At 33.8% G+C, this 21323-nt stretch overlaps 1 protein-coding gene across 4 annotated transcripts in view; it reads left to right on the top strand.

The window, feature by feature from the left end:
• The window catches only part of LOC149790791 (uncharacterized), a 56685-nt gene extending 37309 nt beyond the window's left edge, over positions 1-19376 (top strand). For all 4 annotated transcript variants that reach the window (XM_089972854.1, XM_089972853.1, XM_089972852.1 and 1 more), the window contains 7 exons: positions 176-346; positions 2828-3011; positions 3873-4061; positions 6458-6652; positions 7028-7619; positions 12319-12433; positions 14299-19376. In XM_089972854.1, coding sequence (XP_089828980.1) covers positions 176-346; positions 2828-3011; positions 3873-4061; positions 6458-6652; positions 7028-7619; positions 12319-12433; positions 14299-14826 — 1974 coding nt within the window. In that variant the 3' untranslated portion in view covers positions 14827-19376. The remainder of the gene's footprint in view (positions 1-175; positions 347-2827; positions 3012-3872; positions 4062-6457; positions 6653-7027; positions 7620-12318; positions 12434-14298) is intronic.
• Positions 19377-21323: the final 1947 nt, after the last annotated feature.

Below are 21323 nucleotides of genomic sequence, written 5' to 3'. Positions count from 1 at the left end.
TGTAACATGACAAAATTTTAAAATCGGCTGACAGCAGCATAGTCAATACAGATTTTAACAGAAAGTGGAAAATATTTAGTAGGTCAACTTTATCTTGGTAAGAGTGGAGAATTTATTTTCTTTTACTAGATGCTAGGCTATAAATTGCTCTTATTTTTCGTTCTCTTTGCTGCAGAAAACTGATGTTGATGCTGAAAAGCCATCTGAGATCATCATAAGAAATGAAAAAGTGCCTGTCCTACTAAGGGAGGCAACAACCCAAAGGCAGGCAAGTCAGAAAGGGGAGGCAATTGAAATGAACAAAAAGGAAGGAGAGGAGGGTGAAGAGGAAGTTGGTATGAAAGAGGTAAATGACTGATTTGATTTTGTTAACCTTGGTTGAGTAGACGTCACACTGCATCTTATTTCAGGTCTTCAGAGAGTTACTGAATGAAAATTAGAGAAATGTTAATAATGATAATAAAAACAATAATTTATATTTATTTGAAGATGTAACACAGTTAGCTGACAACTAATCTGCCTTGAGGCCCTCATAATCATGAAATGGCACAAATCTTGGGCACTGTTAAGTGGAAAGTGATGTTCACTATGAACTCCTTAAGCAGATTTGTTTGGAGTTTTTCAGTACAGGTTATACAATGGCAAGGCAGTTAGATTAAATTGCCCTACCTAGGGACACTCCATGGTTGCTGATCTTGGCTGACCCCAACTGCACCCTTCTAGTTGCAAGAGCAGCATGTTGACTACCATCAAGGATCTTCAAAGAATTTGACAACTGTTTGTCTTGTCCTTGTGAGTAATGTTAGTTCGGATTGAATTTCCTGAGAAGTTGACAACTATTCCACTGAAAAATACTGATATGTTTGATTATTTAGTGTTTCAGAAAATTACAGAAGTACTATTTTTCATTCAGGCTTTAGCTTCTGTTTCAACTTTAGAAATTGTCCTTTATTATCTAGTACTTTATTTTATAACCTGCTCTTTTATAACATTGTTCTTTTGATTTATTACTAAATCATGCATTTGTGTATAGTTGTATATGTTCCTGTAATTGGTGAAGTGTATTATTAATTCATCCTGTTTGTGAATCTGTGCATTATTACTAAATCATGCATTTGTGTATAGTTGTATATGTTCATGTATTTGGTGAAGTGTATTATTAATTGATCCAGTTTGTGAATCTGTGCATTAGCTTTAACTTTTATGGATGATATGAATTTGTTTCTCCCTCATCTTTATTTACTAACTTTTTTAATAGCTTGTACTTGGAGTAAGAAGGATAATTATCAGTTTGGGGTCAAAGAGTTAAAGGTCAATGTCATTAACTTGAAAGAAAAATGGTTTCATTGTCAAATACATTACCTGATCACATTACATTAGGATAACTTTCTCTACTACCTCTGAGTCCATCCCTTCTTGAAAGATGTCTGTATATTGTATAGAGAAATGGAAGTGGGTTTCATAGGTAAAAGAGAAACCATACTAGTATAATGTAATCAGTAAGTCTTCTCAAAGAAACATAATTTGCTTTCAAAATTTGCTTTTTGCATGGTAACACGAATTTTATATCATATACCTGAACCATACATTGCACATGGTTTGTATTTCTATAAGGAAGAAACCTATTGATTTGGAGGTCAAATGTCAAGGTTACTGTGGCTGAAAGAAACAAAATTTGTTTCTGCATAATAGCATTATTTCTAGATCACTCAGCTGAAACAGACTGTGGATTTCTTGCAATTGGAGTAAGGAAGAAGCCTATTGAATTGGGTTAAAATGAAAGAGGTCAAGGTCACTTTGACTGAAGGAAGAAAAATGTTTAATTAAAAACCAATAGTTTTTCACAAGATACCTTCAGCAGAGTTTGTGGATGACTCGTAGGTTGGGTAAATAAGTAGAGAATTTTGTGTGGTCTAAAAAGAAAAGTCAAGAGTGTTCTTTCTTCTCCTGGGTCTTAATATAATGCCAAAGAGCAAAACTAACAAGTTTTGTATAATTGAAAAATATAATTTATTTCCAAAAATACAAAATGAGAGAATTAAAAATAACTTACAGTATGGTGAATAAATTCCAAAAATCCTAAAACTTTCAATTCCAGTAGTTCTGAATAGTCAAAACAGGTTCCAGATGTGTTCTGAATGATGTCACTATTGTACTGATGTGTCAAGTGTGCAGGAGAAATGATTGATACAGTTCCAAAATGTATTTTAACAAATTCGCAGTACTTCCATACAGCTATTTATCCAAATGTCTTTGAATCAATTCACAGTAATTCCATACTGCTATTATGTATCCAGATAGTCTTTTAAATGAATGTTGGAGACCTGCAATTTCGATGAATGATTATATTAAATATATGAAAATATACTCTCATATAACTCTTCCAAGACCAGCATTATTTACTAAGAATGCCCAATTCTAAGTACTTATTTTCTTGAATATTATGTTAACATGCATTAGCAAGAATACAGTATGAGGTTTTCAGTGAATCTTCTTAGCATTTCAGACTCTTGTCAGTAAGCAGGTCAGCTTTGCTTCTCACATTAGAACTCCCGTCCTTGTCAGATCACATGTTTACTTGCAATAACGGTATGAATCAAAGTTGAATTGCATGAATGAAACTTACATTGTATTCAGAGCTGTGTAAAGTCTGTGCAAACAAACAGTAATTCATGCCCTCAGCTTTCATCTTTAGCTCTTCTTAATTCATCTAAATAGTTACACAAGTAGCACCTGACAGTTTTAGCCACCGAGTTTTATCATAAATTGATATATATAAATTTACTGATAATCTTGGCAACTTCCACTTATCATTTCTTTCCTTTAGACAAAAGAGGAGACAGCAGATAAACTCGAGCAAGATTTGACAACGGCAGTTGCAGCTATAGCACAGCTGCACTTACAGGAAGGGGAGGAGAAGATAGAGACAGAGCCGGAGTATGAGATGCTGACATTACAAGCTCATATTCCTCTCGTATCTCAAACAGCTACTCCCAATAATACTCCAAGAGGTAATGCCAGAATTTTAAGGAACCTGTAGATGTAACACTTTTTGGTTGGTTCATTGTCAGAATTTTCAGTAGTAAAATCCACTATATTCTGCCAGTGACCTGTCATCTTAACTGACATCCCGCCAAGGAGAATTGCTACTTTTAAGCAGCATTTTCAAGAGTGTTTGTTTGACTCTGGATAAAAGTCTTGTTTTCGAGAATAATAATGTTAGTTTTACAGTCTCTGATGACATTTGCACAGTAAGACCACCATTTTTCTCCTCCAGTCCTTGAATATACAACTTTTATGCCATGATTTTAAGACCAGAATATATTTTAATATCATCAGATTATGTTGCATTCCTGCGTAAAGAAGGTTTAATAACTGATTATCTAGGATTCTCTAAGTCATTTATTTCATTTCCCTAAAAGCTAATGAATTTATTTCATCTTCTCTTCTCTTCATTTAAATGGAATATATGTCATTGTTTTTATTATTATTATTTTTATTATTATTATTATTATCAGACAGTCAATGAAATAAGGTACTAGAAATGACTGGGTTTTTTTAGGAGTATCAAGTTCTTGTGGATTCAGTCAATTCAACTTTCTAATGGCACCCAAAAATTAACAATTTGATTAGTTTTTAGCCTGTATATTGTGTAACAATTTGTTTTAAGTTGTCAAAAATTTAGTATACTAGCTAAAATAAAAACAAGGGTAAGCTTGTATTAATTTCAGAATAAAATTGAATTGTTTCCAGATGTTTTCACCTTTTTGATTCAAAGTGGAAGAGATAAAGAATCAATTGGATAAAAAGTAATGAATGTTAAAGGTTAAATGAATGCAAGAATAATGAAACCTTTTGTTTTTGTATTTTAGTGGTAACGCCCCCTATGTCACCAACTCCTGAGCAGGAAGAAGAAGATGATGAAGATTCGGAAGTGCGCCCAATTTCAAAGAGCAGCAGCGTTGAAGTGGTGTCAGCTCAGGACTGTGTAGAAGACGTTCAACAAGACCTACATCAGTATGTGGAAAGTCACATGGCCAGTCTGACCGGCCTAAAGCCAGGTATCAGACTTGTTAGAGGCTGTAGACCCATCTTGAGATTCTTATAATTTATGTCTCAGTTCACTGGATCAAAGGTCATTGTGGGTAAAAAAAACATTAAGTTCTGCATCGTATTTATTCATATTAAGAGATTCATAAAAGTACAAATTGGCATGATCTTTGATATAGTTTAAGAACAATTTTTTATATAAAAATTATGCTTTATTAAGGTATGCAGTGATTAGAATCCCATAGTGATTGCCTAAGTTAATGGGATTAAAGAGGGCATCTGGAGTTCTCAGCTTACAAATGGAGGGTCCTGGAGCTGTTAGAGCTGTCTGCTGCTGCAATTTTATTAAAGTGTTTGTGGAGGACTTGACAAAAATAAAAGCTATGTACAGTTCGGGGTATTGATTTTTGTGGGCAGTATCCTTTTCTGCAAAGATGCTGCATTCTAGAGCTCTGTTCATTTATTAGGCATTTCACCTCTGTCAAAGAATTGCTTGAGAATGGAATATCATACTTGGTTAAGTATCTGTCTTAATATGAGTGTGGTCATGACATTAAAATCCTACAAGTTTGTTGTTGCCATGTATAAAGAAAACCCTGAAATTTATTATCCCTTTTAAATATCAGATGAGGTGATCTTAACAGAGATGATGACTAATGGATGTGACATAGTATCGGTCAAATCATGAAAACTCGGGTTGAATTGGCAGGGTCAGCTGATTATGGGATCAGTGATGCTTGAAATAGTCACATACATACTGTGTTAGGTTCTTCAAAGTTGTTGATGATCAATCAGCTTTCATTGTTTGTATTGCCAGCTGCAGACAGGTGCCTAAAATTAGAGATTCTACTGTGGAAACAACTGATAGACATGTCACATCTGTGATGATAAGTATGTTTGAGTTATGCATGTGGGAATCTTTTAGTGGAAACAACTGATACACATGTCACATCTGTGATGATAAGTATGTTTGAGTTATGCTTGTGGGAATCTTTTAGTGGAAAACTTATCAAGAATCTGTCAGCAAGCATTTTAAGAGAAACTTGAGTAACAGATTCAGATTTTGTGAATAAGAGAAAAGCCAGGGAACCTTCTAGATTGGCAGTGTTTTTTTATATTTACCCTCAGTGACCTCTAACCTTTGGACCTTTGCATGATACTTTTTTGGTACAAAATGTAATCTGAAATTCATTCCACTTAAGATCTGACAATATTTTGTGAAACAGTGTGCTCATGATGTTAAATTTTCAAAGATAATGTATCAGTAAAGACTTTCTGTATCATTTTGTAGACATTGATTTGTTTGTTTTTTTGACATTTAAGTAAATATAGTGATCAGGCATGAAATTGGTACACCTTTAAGAGTAAACATTATAAACTTTGCTCCAAAATCATTTGTTAGTTCTACTTCATTGAAGATTTCCAGACTCTGAGACATAGAATCAAAACAGTAATATAACCAGAATTCTCATTAATTGCTTTTGACATGTTGCATCTTAAAAACTGTTGACGTTTCTCTGTAATTTTATGAATTAAGGCCAAGAGTAGTCTTTTGAAAATGGAAACACTCGCAGAACAAAATGATGTTGTAGGGGAGTTTTTTGCCTGGAGGGATTTCAATACCACAGTGAATATGGCATAGTGAATATTCTTTGTTTTTAAATATTGTTTAATTACAAAGAATAGTAGCAAACTTTATGCCATACTAATTTTGGTGACAACATATTCAGTGCTTTATTCATGTCAATTTTAATGTTAAGGGAGACAACTCAAATATGTGTAAATAATTAGATCTGATAATTGTCTTGGCTATTGTTGTACTGATGGTAGTACTTGAAATAGTAGTAGCAAACCATCATTCAGAGAAATGACAATTTTTTAATAATTCTTAAAATGTAAATATGAGTTCTCAAGTGACATAAAGAAGAGCAAATGCTGAAAAATATTATAAAGCTTATTTAGAACGTCATGCAGGATTGACGGGACGAAGAATTGCAATATCTCCTGAAATCTTACTCAAATTAGTATCACTACCATGTCAAAAATTTGTCTTATATAAGTCTCAGTCTTTAAAGTTTTAAAGAATCAAAGACAAAAAAATAACATCCTGAAACTGCTAAATGCAACTGAATTTTGTGCAGTTTTTTTTCTTTCTCCAATTGAAAATAAGAAAATACTCCCAGGAAAATACTGTGAATTTTAAGTTTCTTCTTTTTTCTATTTTGTATGTTGTTTATTTTTTATTACATGAACTTTCCATGTTCTTTATTTCTTAAGATGTGAAGTTGGAAATTTAAAAATGTGGCTGATTAATTGTTATGGATGCAGACCTTCAGGGATATATATGTGAAGAATTAAAAAGTTGTCCACATTAGTTCTTGAACTCAATTTCTAATCTTCTATTCAGAAATTGATCTGGAATCCCTGAACACAGACTCTAGCTACGAGCTTGACTACGATACCAGCTTGAGTGAGGATGACTACATTATTGTGCCCTTGGATCTTCCTGATTGCTTTGATCCCAACAAACCCCTTTCTAGGTCCATACAGCTGAGGGAAGACCAGGGGGAGCTGGACAGCAATCACAATACCATCTTTTCAGGTAATTTGTTCTTGTTGGATACTAGTCTAGATTACCTGTCTATAAAAAGGGAACATGTTCAGTTGGTCCCATATACAGTCACATCTGTAATAGAACTTATTTTGTTATAGACAGGTGGTCTTTATTGGAAGATTGTCACTATTGCAAATTGGACTATATTTTAATTAGAATACAAGGAATAAAGAAAAGCTGTAAGATTCACCCTAAAGATAGGTCCAAGACAAGTTCAGTCTTGGATGTAAGAAGTGAAATAGGATGCTTTGAGTTAGATGCAATCTGTGTTGACTGTAGAAATACAGCTAGATGTAGCGCAAGAACACCAGGAAAGGTTAACATAAAATTGAACCTAATGTCATTTTCTTATTTTCTCTGCAGGACATGGCAGAGATTTGTCTGTGGATGAGATTCTGACAGCATCTGGTTCTCTGTCCACCCCTCCCCTGAATCCCACTGTGGCTATTTCAAGCTTGTCTGTAAAATCTGATAGTGTCTCCTCACAGTTATCTTCTTCTGCTGAGGGTGCCACTGGTCTTGCTACTCTTAAGTTTGAGCGAGCTTTTTTATCTGGCCGAATGGAGACATCAAGCTTATCCCAGGATTATTCAAGTGCTGGTTCGCAATCTCAGTTTGATGAGCAACCGGGAGCAGTTAGCTCCCCTGAAAGCCCACAAGGTGGCACTGCAGTTACAAATGTGTCTGCTGCTGCAGCAGCTGGTGCATCAGCTGATATAAATGTTCCAGTAGAGAATTCTGACCTTGGTACTTCGGCAGAAAATGGAGATCAACAGGTTCAAAAGGAGAAATCATCTGACCCATTGAGAGAAGACGTCAAAATGAAGGACATCAAAGGGGAAAGGCAGACAGAAGATAAAGCACCATTGGTAGACCCACATTCACAACCTTCTAATATTCAGTTCAAAAAGTCAGGCACAAGTGGAAGTGGCAACCATCTTAATGGATCCTCAAGGTTAGTAAGCAGCCATTGATTTCATAAAATAATGGAGGAAGAACTTTTATGAACCCTTTTTGGCCTCACTGTTATGTAGTAACAGTAATGAAAGTGAAAAACAAATGATTTTCGACCGCTCTGGTGGCCTAGTGGTTAGAGCATCTGCCTCGGATGCGGAGGTCGTGGGTTCAATCCCTAGCCAAGTCATACCAGAGACTTACAAAAATAATACTAAGAGCTGCCTCGCTTGGCGCTAGCGTTAGTATTAGGTTGGGCTAGTATCAGGATAATGTGACATGGTGGGACATCTGCAGCGTGATGCCCCAGTGCTAGACATCACTATAAACTGTTACACTATAGACATCATAGCAATATGACTGAAATGTTTTTAAGCTACGTTAAAAATCCAAATCACACACACACTAATGATTTTCCTGCTGTGTATACTTTCTTACAAGTTGAATTCAGCTGCAAATGACATGGACTCTGATTTGTTATTGCATAGAGTTTAGGCAGATCAGGATCTGTTTTATGTGTTCTACTGATTACTTCTAACAAACTGCAGAGACTTAGATGGGTCTGTGTAGTTTGCAGTTGGACTCAACTTACAAGTGAGTAAATATGGTAAATGATTTTGTTTGCAGTTGGCAGCAGGTTTCAATTTTGATGAGTTGGTCCTCACAGATATGGCTTGTTAAATAAAAATGTTTGTCTGTCAGTGTTGAGTTATCAGACAGCTTTTCTTAATGGTAGTGAGCATCAACTCAAAAATCAAAATGTCATTAGGTATTAACAGTGGAAAACCTCATTTTGCATCAAAATTTGCAACAAAAAAAGTGGGGGACATGGTATTCTTATTATTGTATGTTTTCATTAACCCTTTCCTTTCCACATTTTAACATTAGAATTGTTTGTGATAAATGGATGAAACTTTGTATACTAATACATCATCATTAAAAGATGTCTACCACATTTGAGGTCCTGTATGTAAGGTCAGAATTGCATTTGAATATGTTTCAGTCACATTTTCCCATTTTGATGTATAGCCTCAGAGCTGTTTAAGATAAATCGATATAAAAAATTTGTATACTAACATATCATCACAAGTGGTTCTGTTACGTTCTTAAAAAGGTAAATAATGAATTAGTGTTCTAATTAATTGCAGCTGAGCTATCACAAGGTCAAGGCCTCTTATACATTCCATCCCCCCTTTTCTGTACTTTTATGATAATGATGTTAAGACAGAGTTTTAAAACCTCTTTACTTTCCATGTATGCCCAGTACCTACACAGCTCTGTCACGACAGTCACAGATTTCATGTTTGAATATGTTGTTGGGTGGGGGATAGAACTTAATACCTTGTTTGCATTTGAAGTTCCAAAAAGATTACAGTAGATAAGTGTGGCTATATTATACCTCTTTACTCATTTTATAGGATAGATCTTGATCCTTACTTTGCTGATGGTCGTGGATGCCTAACTAGGTACTTGAGAAATTCCATTTCTTCTAGTGCTCTGAACTGTTGTTGTGCTTTTGTTACATAATGCCTGTTAGATATATGGGTGATGCTATTCGTAGCTCATTGTATCCCATTATCTTTAAAATGTGTGCATTCTAAACCGAGTGGGCTTTTACTGTATACCAAAATATTTCTGTATCCTCTATTGGCTGAGTGGTTAACGTATTAAACTGCATCTGAAAGGGTATGTGTTTGAATCCTGCCATTGGATCAGCGTAGACTGGTTAATTTGATCTGACCTTGGGCTTGGCACTTTATTTCAAATGCCTTGGCACTAAATAACCAACTGGTGTTGCTGTGCTAGACACACCAAACCAAACCTGCATCGGTAGACACAGATTTCATTTATATTTATTGTCGTAGATATCATTTCTCTTATTTTTGTTGTTCGTTTTAATTGGTATCTAAATTGTGTGATGTTAGAGAAGGGTGTCCTATTTTATTACTGGTCAATCCTTTCTCATTCAGTCGTAATATCCATAATTTTGTAGGAACCGTGATATTCACAGAAATCGGTTCCCCACAACTAAAGGTGAATTCAGAGAAGAAAGACTTAATCATTTTTCATAAGCTACAGGCAACAGTATAGACTGTTTGTTATTTAGATTCTTTGAAAACCATGTAACATGTTATAGCTTTTTTTAGGAAGATGTCCCATAGAACTTGTGTTATGACGCCTTCATCAAAACATCACCATCAAAGCTTTTGTAGATTGTTCTCATTTTTGCTTTACATTTTTAATTGCTATATTCTTGTGATGGTTCTTTCTGCCTGCAGCAGCTTTAAATGGAACACATTATGACATACATTAGAACTTAATTTATCATCTCAGAAAGCATGAAAAATGTTCAGGTAAATGGTAATTTTGGATGAATGTGTTAACCTGTATATTTTTGGGACACACTTTAGTCCTGGCACTTTTTTACTAGTTTAAAGAAACTGGCAATTTTGATGAAATTGAGATAGAAGAGGTTCTGCTCTGCAATTACATTATTTTGCTCTTCGCTTTACTGTCAACTCTTGTTACAATGACAAATTTTCAATTCCAGTTATTTTAGCTACTGTAACAAATCTGTTCTTGTAATAACTGGGGCTTTAAATTAGAACTGTTGTCACCCTTGCCTTGAGGTTACCTGGTCAGTATATACAAATGAGAAGTATAAATCAGTATTTCTGATATTATCATTATTCCTAATCTTGTACATATTTCCTGGGGAGTTGCACTATTTCATTGTACCATACTCACAACTGAAAGGGTATGGGGTCAAACCATACCATTTGACCAACAAAGGTCAGCTATCATGGTGTGTCTTGGGAAAGGCACTTCATTCTTTACTTTACAGTTTAGACTTTTTGTGTTGCTGTGCCTTAAAGCACCAAACAAAACCAATCCAAAACAGTTTCCTGCGTGTAAATCTGATTTGGGGAAAATATGTTTTCATTCTTCTTCTGACACATACTCTGTAGAAGTCAAATCCCAAGGACTGGCTGTGTCACTGTAAAGAACAGTTAAGGAAATTTCAATGTTTTTTTTTTGGTGGAAATTCCTTTCCAAATCAAAAGCTGAATATGTCAAACTTAAGTTTTTTTGGTGGAAATTCCTTTCCAAATCAAAAGCTGAATATGTCAAACTTACAGTTGAATAGTAATGTTCCCGTCAGTTTTTTGTTAGAACTGTGATACTGTTGTTATAACAAGATTTGATTATATTTTTTGTGGCAATGATGGTGAATTAACATTTATTTACTGGGTACTAGTTTGTTTTGATTTCATACTTCACTCAAACCATAATTGTTAAATGCTTAGTGAATAATGATTCATCTATAAAGACATTAGGACCTTCATCCACAAGTACCAAACTGAATATAACTGTTTTCAGAAATCTGTGAAATTGATCCCAATGCAAGCAAATGAAATGACCACATGAAATAGTATATATGTTACTGATTGCCACATGAAATAGTATGTATGTATGTATGTTACTGATTGCCACATGAAATAGTATGTATGTTACATATTGCCACATGAAATAGATGTATGTTACTGATTGCCACATGAAATAGTATGTATGTTACATATTGCTACATGAAATAGATGTATGTTACTGATTGCCACATGAAATAGTATGTATGTTACATATTGCCACATGAAATAGTATGTATATTACTGATTGCCACATGAAATAGTATGTATGTTACATATTGCCACATGAAATAGTATGTATGTTACTGATTGCCACATGAAATAGTATGTATATTACTGGTTGCCACATGAAATTGTATGTATGTTACTGATTGCCACATGAAATAGTATTTGTTACAGATTGCAATTTAAATTAGTATTATGTTACTGATTGCCACATGAAATTGTATGTTACTGATTGCCACATGAAATAATATTATGTTACTGATTGCCACATAAAATAGTATATAAGTTACTGATTGCTACATGAAATAGTATGTATGTTACTGATTGCCACATGAAATAGTATGTATGTTACTGATTGCCACATGAAATAATATTATGTTACTGATTGCCACATTAAATAGTATTTATGTTACTGTTTGCCACATGAAATAGTATATATGTTACTGATTGCCACATGAAATAGTATTTATGTTACAGATTGCAATTTAAATTAGTATTATGTTTCTAATTGCCACATAAAATTGCATGTATGTTACTGATTGCCACATAAAATCATGTGTATGTTACTGATTGCCACATAAAATTGTATATAAGTTACTGATTGCCAATTGAAATTGTACAATACTGATTGCCATATACAGTTGTATGTATGTTAGTGATTCCCACATGAACTAGTATGTTACTAATTGGTACATTACATAGTATGTATGTTGCTGATGTGGTAGTTTTGTGTAAGAGTTGTATTCACCGTGGTTTCAGTGAATAGATGGGCAGTGATAGTAATATAAAAATAAGAATTTGTGATGGAAAGTTATCATCATTTGTTTTATTCATGCTTTCAATGAGGTCCATCAAATCTCTTAAGTTAGATGTGAATTATTTTCTACCTATTAAAAGAATTATTACTTCTGGTTTTTACATAAATTTGTAAATTATTATTTTTGGCTTTTGCATAATATTGTAATATATAAGCTGCATCCATAGTTTGTTAAAAACTTTGTGACATGTTTGTTGATGTTCATAATTTGATAAAATCCAATTTCTTCACAGTCCGACTGACATCGCTAATCACTTAGTGAACTCAGCAGTTACTGCTGCCTCAAGAGCCGCAGGTCAGGCCTATTCCACTGCTAAAGCTGTATTTTACACATGGCAGGCCAAAACTGTAAGTATCACTTTAAATTGACCAGTGAACAAACTGGAAATACTCTTCAGTAAATTAAATCATCATTGTATTTCTTCAGACTGGGTGTTTTTATTTATTTTTAGTTCAGATTAAGTGTGAACTTTAATCATTGCAAGACTACACTAATTAGGCTCAATTAGTTTACATGATGAAGAACTGATTGAAGTTTCTTTAATTTTATATTATGTCACATGAGGAAAAAACCTTGGATATGGGGTAGAGCATACATGTTTTGATACAAGTCTCTATTTCTAAGTTTGCTTCAGTATTTTTGTAGCTTATAATTATTAAAATGATTATTCATTCAGCATGTATTTATGAGCAATTTTATATATTTATTTTGTTGTAAATAGGTTTATTTTCATACTCAGTTTTTGCGGACTCCGAAGAATCAATCCATTTTCTACATCAGGACAATGTAAATGTAACAATAACTGAAATTGAACTTGGCTGATAAATTTCCTCATTTATTGATGAAAAAGATATAAATACTGTATGAAGCTAGGTTTCTTTTTGAATTTCATTTCTTTTAAAAGTTGGAATGAGTCGACACAAGAGATGCTGCCAGGGTGCAAGATTTCTGATTCAAACAAAATTTGTATGAATTAGCACACTTAGAAAGCAGTAATGCATGAGAATTCCTGCAAGTCAGTTTCAGGTTGCACATATGAAAATGGACCACTCTGGTTGTTTAGTGATTAGAGCATAGGCCTCAGAAGCAGGAGGTCATGGGTTCAAACCCCGGATGAGTCATACCAAAGACTTACAAAAAAATGTTACTAACGGCTGCCTTGCTAGGGGTTCAGCATTAAGAGGTCAGTGTTAGGACTGGTCAACCTTGTATCAGGATAATGTGACTGTCTGCAGCATGATGCACCAGTGCTAGACATCGCTATAAACTGCCAAATTAAAATGCAGACAATTTTGATGCAGAGTGCTCTTTTCATTTCTTTTCTTGTCACAATTTAGCCCTGCAGGACTATGTACAACAAAACTGTATAGTCCTCATAAAGCCCTGCAGGACTATGTACAACAAAACTGTATAGTCCTCATAAAGCCCTGCAGGACTATGTACAACAAAACTGTATAGTCCTCATAAAGCCCTGCAGGACTATGTACAACAAAACTGTATAGTCCTCATAAAGTTTGCAATAAATCAAATAAATAAGAATCTAAATATGAAATGAAAAAGTAAAGATATGTATTTGATCAAAATAGTTCTGTTTGAACAAGTAGGCTACGGCATTAATGGACTTAACATCCTAATACATAATTATGGAAAAGTATATCCGGCATAGTCAGTAGAATGCTATTTCAAGAAAGTTGATACAGATTCAGATATGTAATGACCCAACCAATTTCAAAACAACTGACATCATTATCACAATAATAACTGGAAATAATGGTTACACATCACAGATACAGAGCCTTTTTGGAGAAGAACCTTCAGTATAATAGGCATTTGGAAATAAGGAATCCTTTTCTCCTTGTCTTGTGAACCAACAGTGTGCTCTGATTTTACAGCTGTAATAAACTAAATGCACTCCAAAAGTTTGTTTGAGAATACACCTCGGCCCTTATTTCTCCTTGGATTTTTTTTATGGTGCTGAACATATTTATTGAGATAAGAGATTAGATTATAATTAGTTTTCTTTCAAATTCTATATATAGATATTTTCTAAGGTTGATATTTTATAATGTTTTTCTTCAGGCTGACATTGTTAACCCTGATACACCCATATCTGTAGATGTTTTTTCATCTGCATAGGTTCTGATTTTAGGTCTATATGAAAGGGCAGTTGTGTTTTGTAAAGATGTTCTAGCTGTATTTTTTTTATGCACAGGGTGAGTGGAAACCTTCAAATTCTAACTTCAAACCACCAAGCTCTAATGGAAAACCTCAAGACCCACCATGCAAGTCACCAAATGATGAGTCTAAGCTTCCAAATGACGAGTCTAAGCCTCCAGTAGATGAGTCTAAACCTCCAAAAGATGAAGGGAAACCTCCAAAGGATCAGTGGAAACCTTCATTCTGGATGGCTCCAAAGGATGAATGGAAACCTCCAAATGATGAGTGGAAACCCCCAAAGGATGAGTGGAAACCTACAAAAGCTGAGTGGAAACTCCAGCAGGAAGTGTGGAAACCTCCAAAAGATGAATGGAAACCACCAACTGCAAAATGGACACCTCGAAAAGAGACAGCAGTTTCCACTCCTAGAGAGCCAGGACCAATGGGAATCCTGATGGAAATGGGTTTCTTTAACCGTGAACAAAATCGAAGTTTGTTGCAGAAACATGAAAACAATGTGCAGGCTGTAATACAGGAACTTCTGCAGAGTTCAGATCAAAACTGGATGAACAAAAGGCACTAGGGTGCTTCCACAGTGTTGTTGAAAAGGTTTCACAAAGATTAAACATTTTACTAAAGCTGAATTTAGTGAATAACTTTTGCATTCTTCTATCCCTACTTTTAAAAAATGTTGGAGACATTCATCTGTCCATTTAATATACTAACCATCATGAAGAGGTTATTTGCATTTGAGTGCATCCTTTTTAGTAATTCATGCAATTTTAATGAAACATCCTGTTCTTTGATCCTATGAATTTGCTTAGGCCGCCTGGTTCATCAATCTTTTGTGCTTTGTGAGCAGTTTAAACATGAAGTCTGCCTTGTCTGAACTAGTTTCAGATAAAGGTTGGCTGCTACATTGTTGAATCTATTCATTCCTGTACAAAGGTTTTGTAGGTTGGAGGAGTAGATATGCTAGAAGAGACAGTATTTGGTTCAGCTACAAAATGTAATACAGTTATGTGATTGTGCCCTAATTTTCGTCGGATTTTCCCTCTTTTTCCAACTTTTTAAATAGCTCTGCTTTATCACTGCTCATTCACATCAAAGTGCTTGAAGACCTGGTGATATCTATTGTATGAATTATTCAAATGTCTTTTTTGTGTTTGTGTGTTATAGTTCTTGCTCTGGTATAATGTTTCTTAATAAAATTAATTCATCCCATTTCTATTGCCTTAATTTCTTCTCACATACATACAAACATTTCAAGATATCAAAGTTATAAAGACCAAGACATCTGACTGTCCAGATGTGTTTCAAATTAAATTTACTATAATGTTCTTCAGTTGTATCAAAAGAATGAGTAATTTTCAATATGTGATAAATACAGTCATAAAAGAAAATATTCACAAAGTTCGTCATTTACTTGTCTAGGCTAAAAATGAAGTTTATTAAACAAGTTTAATTTGTAATAAGCACTTTTGGTAGATCCTCTTTTGTTTTTGTTTTTTGTTTTCTTATGAATTTTACTGATATAAAATAATGTTAGTGGAGAAGAATTCTGGAGAAAAATGGATTTATGTACCATGTCATTGAACTGGGGACCTCTGTTTTTATCAGGACTTTGTGTACTTGTTTGCATGCTTATATTTTACAATTTTGTATATGCAAATTTTGTTTTGAATTTTGTGGAAAAATAAATCTTCAGATTTATGTATGTTTTGGGGTAGAAAGTAACTTTAAAAAATTTTAAAAAACACTTGGTAATCTGAGACAAATTATATCTAAAACAACTTTTATTTGAAGCTCTGTAATGAAGAAAAACAATACATGACAGTGGTTAAACATCTAATAGAAATAATGGTCCTGTGTCGAAAAGATGAAAAAGTTGCTAATTGAAATGAATTCCTAGTTTTAACAGGCATGGTTTCAAACAATCTACCCCATATTCGACTACGTAAAATATAATCATGATCATCAATGCAGAAGACAACAGCTAAGCTGTTGTTGCAGTCCTTGTTATGTAGAAGATTTTGAATGAAATCAAATCTCAGAATTACTCTGAATAATGTTAATTTAGCATTGTTAAAGCTTCAGGAGTTTTGAGATGTATTTATTGTTAAAATATAATGATAGTGAGGTGGATACTATTTTGTTAAGATACTTTTCTCTGTACACGGTATTTATCATAAACCCGGCATGCACCTGTCCCAGTCTTAAGTTTGATCCTTAGGATATGAGGTCAGTATGTGTTGGACAAGTATATTATGTCAGCATGGACAAGTTCATTAATTCAACAAAGACAAGTTTCCATGACTTTGTGTTGAATGTACATAGCAGGCATTTCTTGTGTCATTAAATGTGTGGTTTGAAAAAGCTTAATGTTGATTCCTTTGTTTGGGTATAAATCCTTTACTATTTACAAATGTAACAATTCTTATCTGCTTGTTTTAATTATGTTTTCAGTTAGTTTTATTTAGAAAAAAAATGTACTATGAATGGTATTTGTATATTTCATGTCGGGGAGAGAGGGCACATAGAGGCAAAGGAAAAGAGGAGGGATGTAGGGAGAGAGAGAAATAAAGAAACAGGTCTTTCATTATGAACGAGTAATTATGTCATTATAGGTCTATTTAAAATATTTATGTGTCCATTTATTGTACATTTAATGACATGTCCATACTGCATATAATTTTTTCTTTGTTTTGATAAATGGTAAAATGACTATTGTATTTTATTTTTTTCATTATGTTGAGAAATGGTAGAATATAATTTTTTTTACTTTAATCCTAGTTTGTAGAGTATTTTAGTTTCATAGTTTGAAAATTAAGATTATTGTAACGTAATTTTGAGAGTATTGTTTTCTGTTTAGTTATTAATACCAGTATATAAAACTAGTCTTGAATTACATTTAACATTTCAAACTAATGCACTGTATTTATATCTGATTTTTTTTCTTCACAAATTACATTTAACATTTCAAACTAATACAGTGTATTTATGTCTGATTTTTTTTCTCCACATAGATATTGTGAGGAAACACATTCTTTTGTAAATACTCGAAATATTTTTAAAGCTGTGGGTGAAAGTTATGTGTTGTTTCTATTCCTCAAAATGTATTTCAATGCCAAGCATATTGTTTTCTTGTCCATTTGTACATCATGTGCATGCCCATCCCTTTTCATTTTAATGCAGTACACAAAATATTTTATATTTAGACGCATAAAATATAACATGGCCAAGTTTGTAAGTAAAGGAACTATAGTAGCTAATTGGGTAGAACATTGGACTTTTCATACAAGAGTTGCGGATACCCACCCAGGGTAGCCAGAGTTGGCTGTCCTTTGCAAAGGCACATAGCTCCCATTACTTCAGCATTATATACTCACTAATATGTTTCAAGTAAAACCACTGTAAACAAAAACAAACATTGTCCTAAGTAGACGACTTTGATTAAATGTTCAGATCATTACACAAGTTTTCCATTCTTGATTTTGAACTTTATGGATAGAAATGTAGGTGAATACCATCTTAGCACAGTTCAGCCCAAACCATATGAGGTAGATGAGTGAGATTTTATTTGTATTGATATAGCTGATTAGGTTTTCTGGCCATTATTGCACATTCTCAATTTTGTCACATTTATAACTTTTTTGGACTCTTTGGTTTATTTTTAAGAAAACCATAACAGCATGATTACAACCGCAGGGACTGTATTCTTGATATTAGTTTTGAACAGGCTGGAATGTACTCATCCTATTTGACTTGCTTCAGTGAGTCCTTTGACATATTTTCAGTGACATTTGTTACTAAATAAATCAGTTTCAAAGAAATTAACACAGAAATAAAAGATTTTTCATTCCTTCCGCATCCTTTTGGATTTTGAACAGTTCAGGTAGTTGAAGAAAATAAATATGTAGGCTGTTTATGTCAATAAAGACATAATTTTAGCTCAAAATGGTCATTATAAGATATGATTTTGTTTTCGAGATAGATTTGATAGTCGTGCACATGTATGAACCAGAACTAGTTGATTCGAAAACAGACAAAAACGTGTAGAGCAGTCCCTGCTTATTTGTACTGCTCTTCCTGTATCAATACAGCATGCACGGTTACTGCTGAAACTTTGTGATAGATTGTATTTAATGGAAAGGGACTGAGTGAATTTCAGCCAAAAAATATAAGAATAAAAAATGGGGTAGACAGATAAAATTTTGATAAGTCATATTTCTGTTTTATTTACACAACCTAATTAGAATCCAATTCATTACACCCATTCGTCTGTTTGTTACACCTTTCTTAGCTGTTTGTACTGAGGCACCTTTTTAAGAGCAAAAAAGCAGCAACTTGTTAGCACAGTTTCAAAGACACAGCAGATTGGCCAAAACAAATTGCTATGCATGTTATTTATATGTGACCTGATTTGAATTTTGGACTCCTGTAGCACGTTTTCAAATCTTTCAACATGTTTCAAACTTCTGGGTGGACTTGGTACTTTTTTGAAACAGTCCACTGACATTATACATTGTGGGCATGCACATTTTGCAAACACAGTTTAAATTTAATGTTCTTGTGTTGCAATCAGAGAATGCTGTCACTGAAATGCCAGGTATTTAATTCCTTTTTGAATTGTTTGTCACATACAGGATTGGTTGTTATATCTGTACAGTAATGTCTGAATGCAACTTAATGTTAATCCACTCTCAAAGTCTCTGTAATTTAATAATTAGTGATAATGTGTTTTTTGTTTCCTTAAATTTCATATCTTCAGGATGGAATGATGCATAAAACATTAATGAAACAAATATAAAAAGTTGAAATGTAGAGTTTATACTTGAAATCACTAACAACTCAGTTTCATTACATTTGGTCCTGAAGTGAGAAAGGAATTAAAATTTACTGGTCTTGAAAGAGCATTCTTGATATCTTTGAGAGAGTAAGACTTGCAGTGCCGACAATAATGTTTTTGTGCTAGCTTTTGTACAAGAATTTGTATTTTTAGTTTGGTACCATAGCAAAAGCTTATGATGATTATAAATCATAGAGTGCAATTATTTGCTGCTTTCTTTTATGACTCTAAGACTGTATTTGTTAAAGCTCACATATTGAATAAAATAAAGATATAAAACGGAATTAGCTGTACTTGTAGCTTTATTTTCCCATTTTAAAGCTGAATTACAGGTTGTACATCTCTGTGTTCAAACAGTTAAGTGTATTTTATCATGCATAACTCAGATTTACTGTAATCAGTGCATTTCTCAGTCTGTTTTGTTCTCAACACTTGTGCTGAGGGATGAATTGTTTTCAGTGTGACGCAAAGAGATCATATCCGTTTTCCACAACAAAAGGCATGTGTTGCCAGTTTCTGGCAGGTTGTAAGTCCTGAAGTTTTGTCAAGAGTATTTTGTGGGCTTTATCATTTTCTTTCACAAGACCGTTATTGTGACTTGAACAATTATGTAAGAATTTTTAATCTCTGTCATTTTAAATTTACATCCTATCACCCTGAGTTCAAAGCAGTATGAAAAATCTTGTTAAAATATGACCTCATGTCACTGATGTAATTTACATCCCATCTCCCTCTGAGATCAAAAAGATATGAAACACCTTGTTAAAATGTTATGTCACTACTGTGGTAATGTAATGTCGTCATTGAATGTTATAATGTAATGTCATGTCATCAATTGCCAGAATATAATGACATGTCATTGACATCATAATGTCATGTCATTGAATGTCATAATGTAATGACATGTCATTGACATAATGTAATGTCATGTCATTGAATGGCATAATATAAAGACATGTCATAGACATCATAATGTCATTTCAAGCTGAGAAGCATTGATGTGAGAAAAAATTACTACCTGAAATTCAGTTTCAACCTATTCCAACAGGTGTACCCATCCAATTTTAAAAAATTCACCAAATTGAAAATGGTAACTGCAAACCAAGATGACACAAGAGCACTTATTTTGAGCATATAAATGAATTTCAGTTTGTGGTAGAAGAAGAATTTGTAGCAGATTACAGCAAACATGGATATTCCTGTGTGAATCTGCCAATTTTTGCCAGTCATTATGGGTAGGTTTTGCAAAGCATTGTGGGTAAAACTGATAGTGTTAATCTTTTGCTAGTTCACCTCCTTTATCAATGAAAGTAGTAATATACCTAGTAGATGATGTTGAGATTCAAGTAAATAAGCTGGACCTGTTACTGAATGTGCAATATATAATAGGTCTTATTCCTACTCAACTGTGTTGGAAGATTAGTTTGTGTAAATTTCACTATCGTGTTTATGCATCCCAGGTTCCCATTCACACCTGAGTTCCTGATCATGGATTGTCTGAGGTATCAATTTAGGGCCAACGTCAAGAAACAACTTTAAGTAAATACTTTTGGACAATTAAAGTGAATGGTGAAGAAGCAATAGAAGCAGAAAATGCCTCACTCCATTGCACCTTGTGCAGCACTTTCCTTCTCCTCACTGCTGAAGCCTGATAATAGTCCTTTATTACAAAATAATAATTAATTGTATTATTATTATTATCCCCATGATTTAGCAGGTGGATAACATTATCCCCATTTGCGTGTCCATTACCATATTTCCTGTGGCTATGTGAGAAAGTTTGCCAGTAGCTTCTCGTGGGTCGGTGGATTATTCCGGGGTTTTCCTGGGTTCTTCCTCCACCATTAATACTGACCACCAAGTATAGCCTATCGTATGCTAAAAAATGGCGTTAAACCCTTCAATAACAACAATAACAACCATATTTCCTAAACTGCTCTGTAGAAATTCACATAACGTTTTAGTTATGTTGACCTTTGGGAAGCCATCTGTAACACTTCGGCAATTCTTTGGAGGGATAAAGGTTAGCTGAGTACAAATTTAATTGCAATTACATTTCTGATTATTGTCTGACTGAACTTAATAAAAAGCAGTCATAGCACGAGATAGAACATATATGTGACAGACTGTAGATTGTGGCCCACAGTGATTAATATAGGGAAAAGAGCATCGTGATTCATGAGAATGAGCCATGGCAGTTGTTGTAGTCTGTTATTGTTATTGTTGTTGTT

The sequence above is a fragment of the Sinohyriopsis cumingii genome, chromosome 10, assembly GCF_028554795.1.
Source record: "Sinohyriopsis cumingii isolate HCF-2022 chromosome 10, ASM2855479v2, whole genome shotgun sequence".
NCBI classification, from domain to species: domain Eukaryota; kingdom Metazoa; phylum Mollusca; class Bivalvia; order Unionida; family Unionidae; genus Sinohyriopsis; species Sinohyriopsis cumingii.
This window is presented reverse-complemented; position numbering and strand designations above follow the sequence as displayed.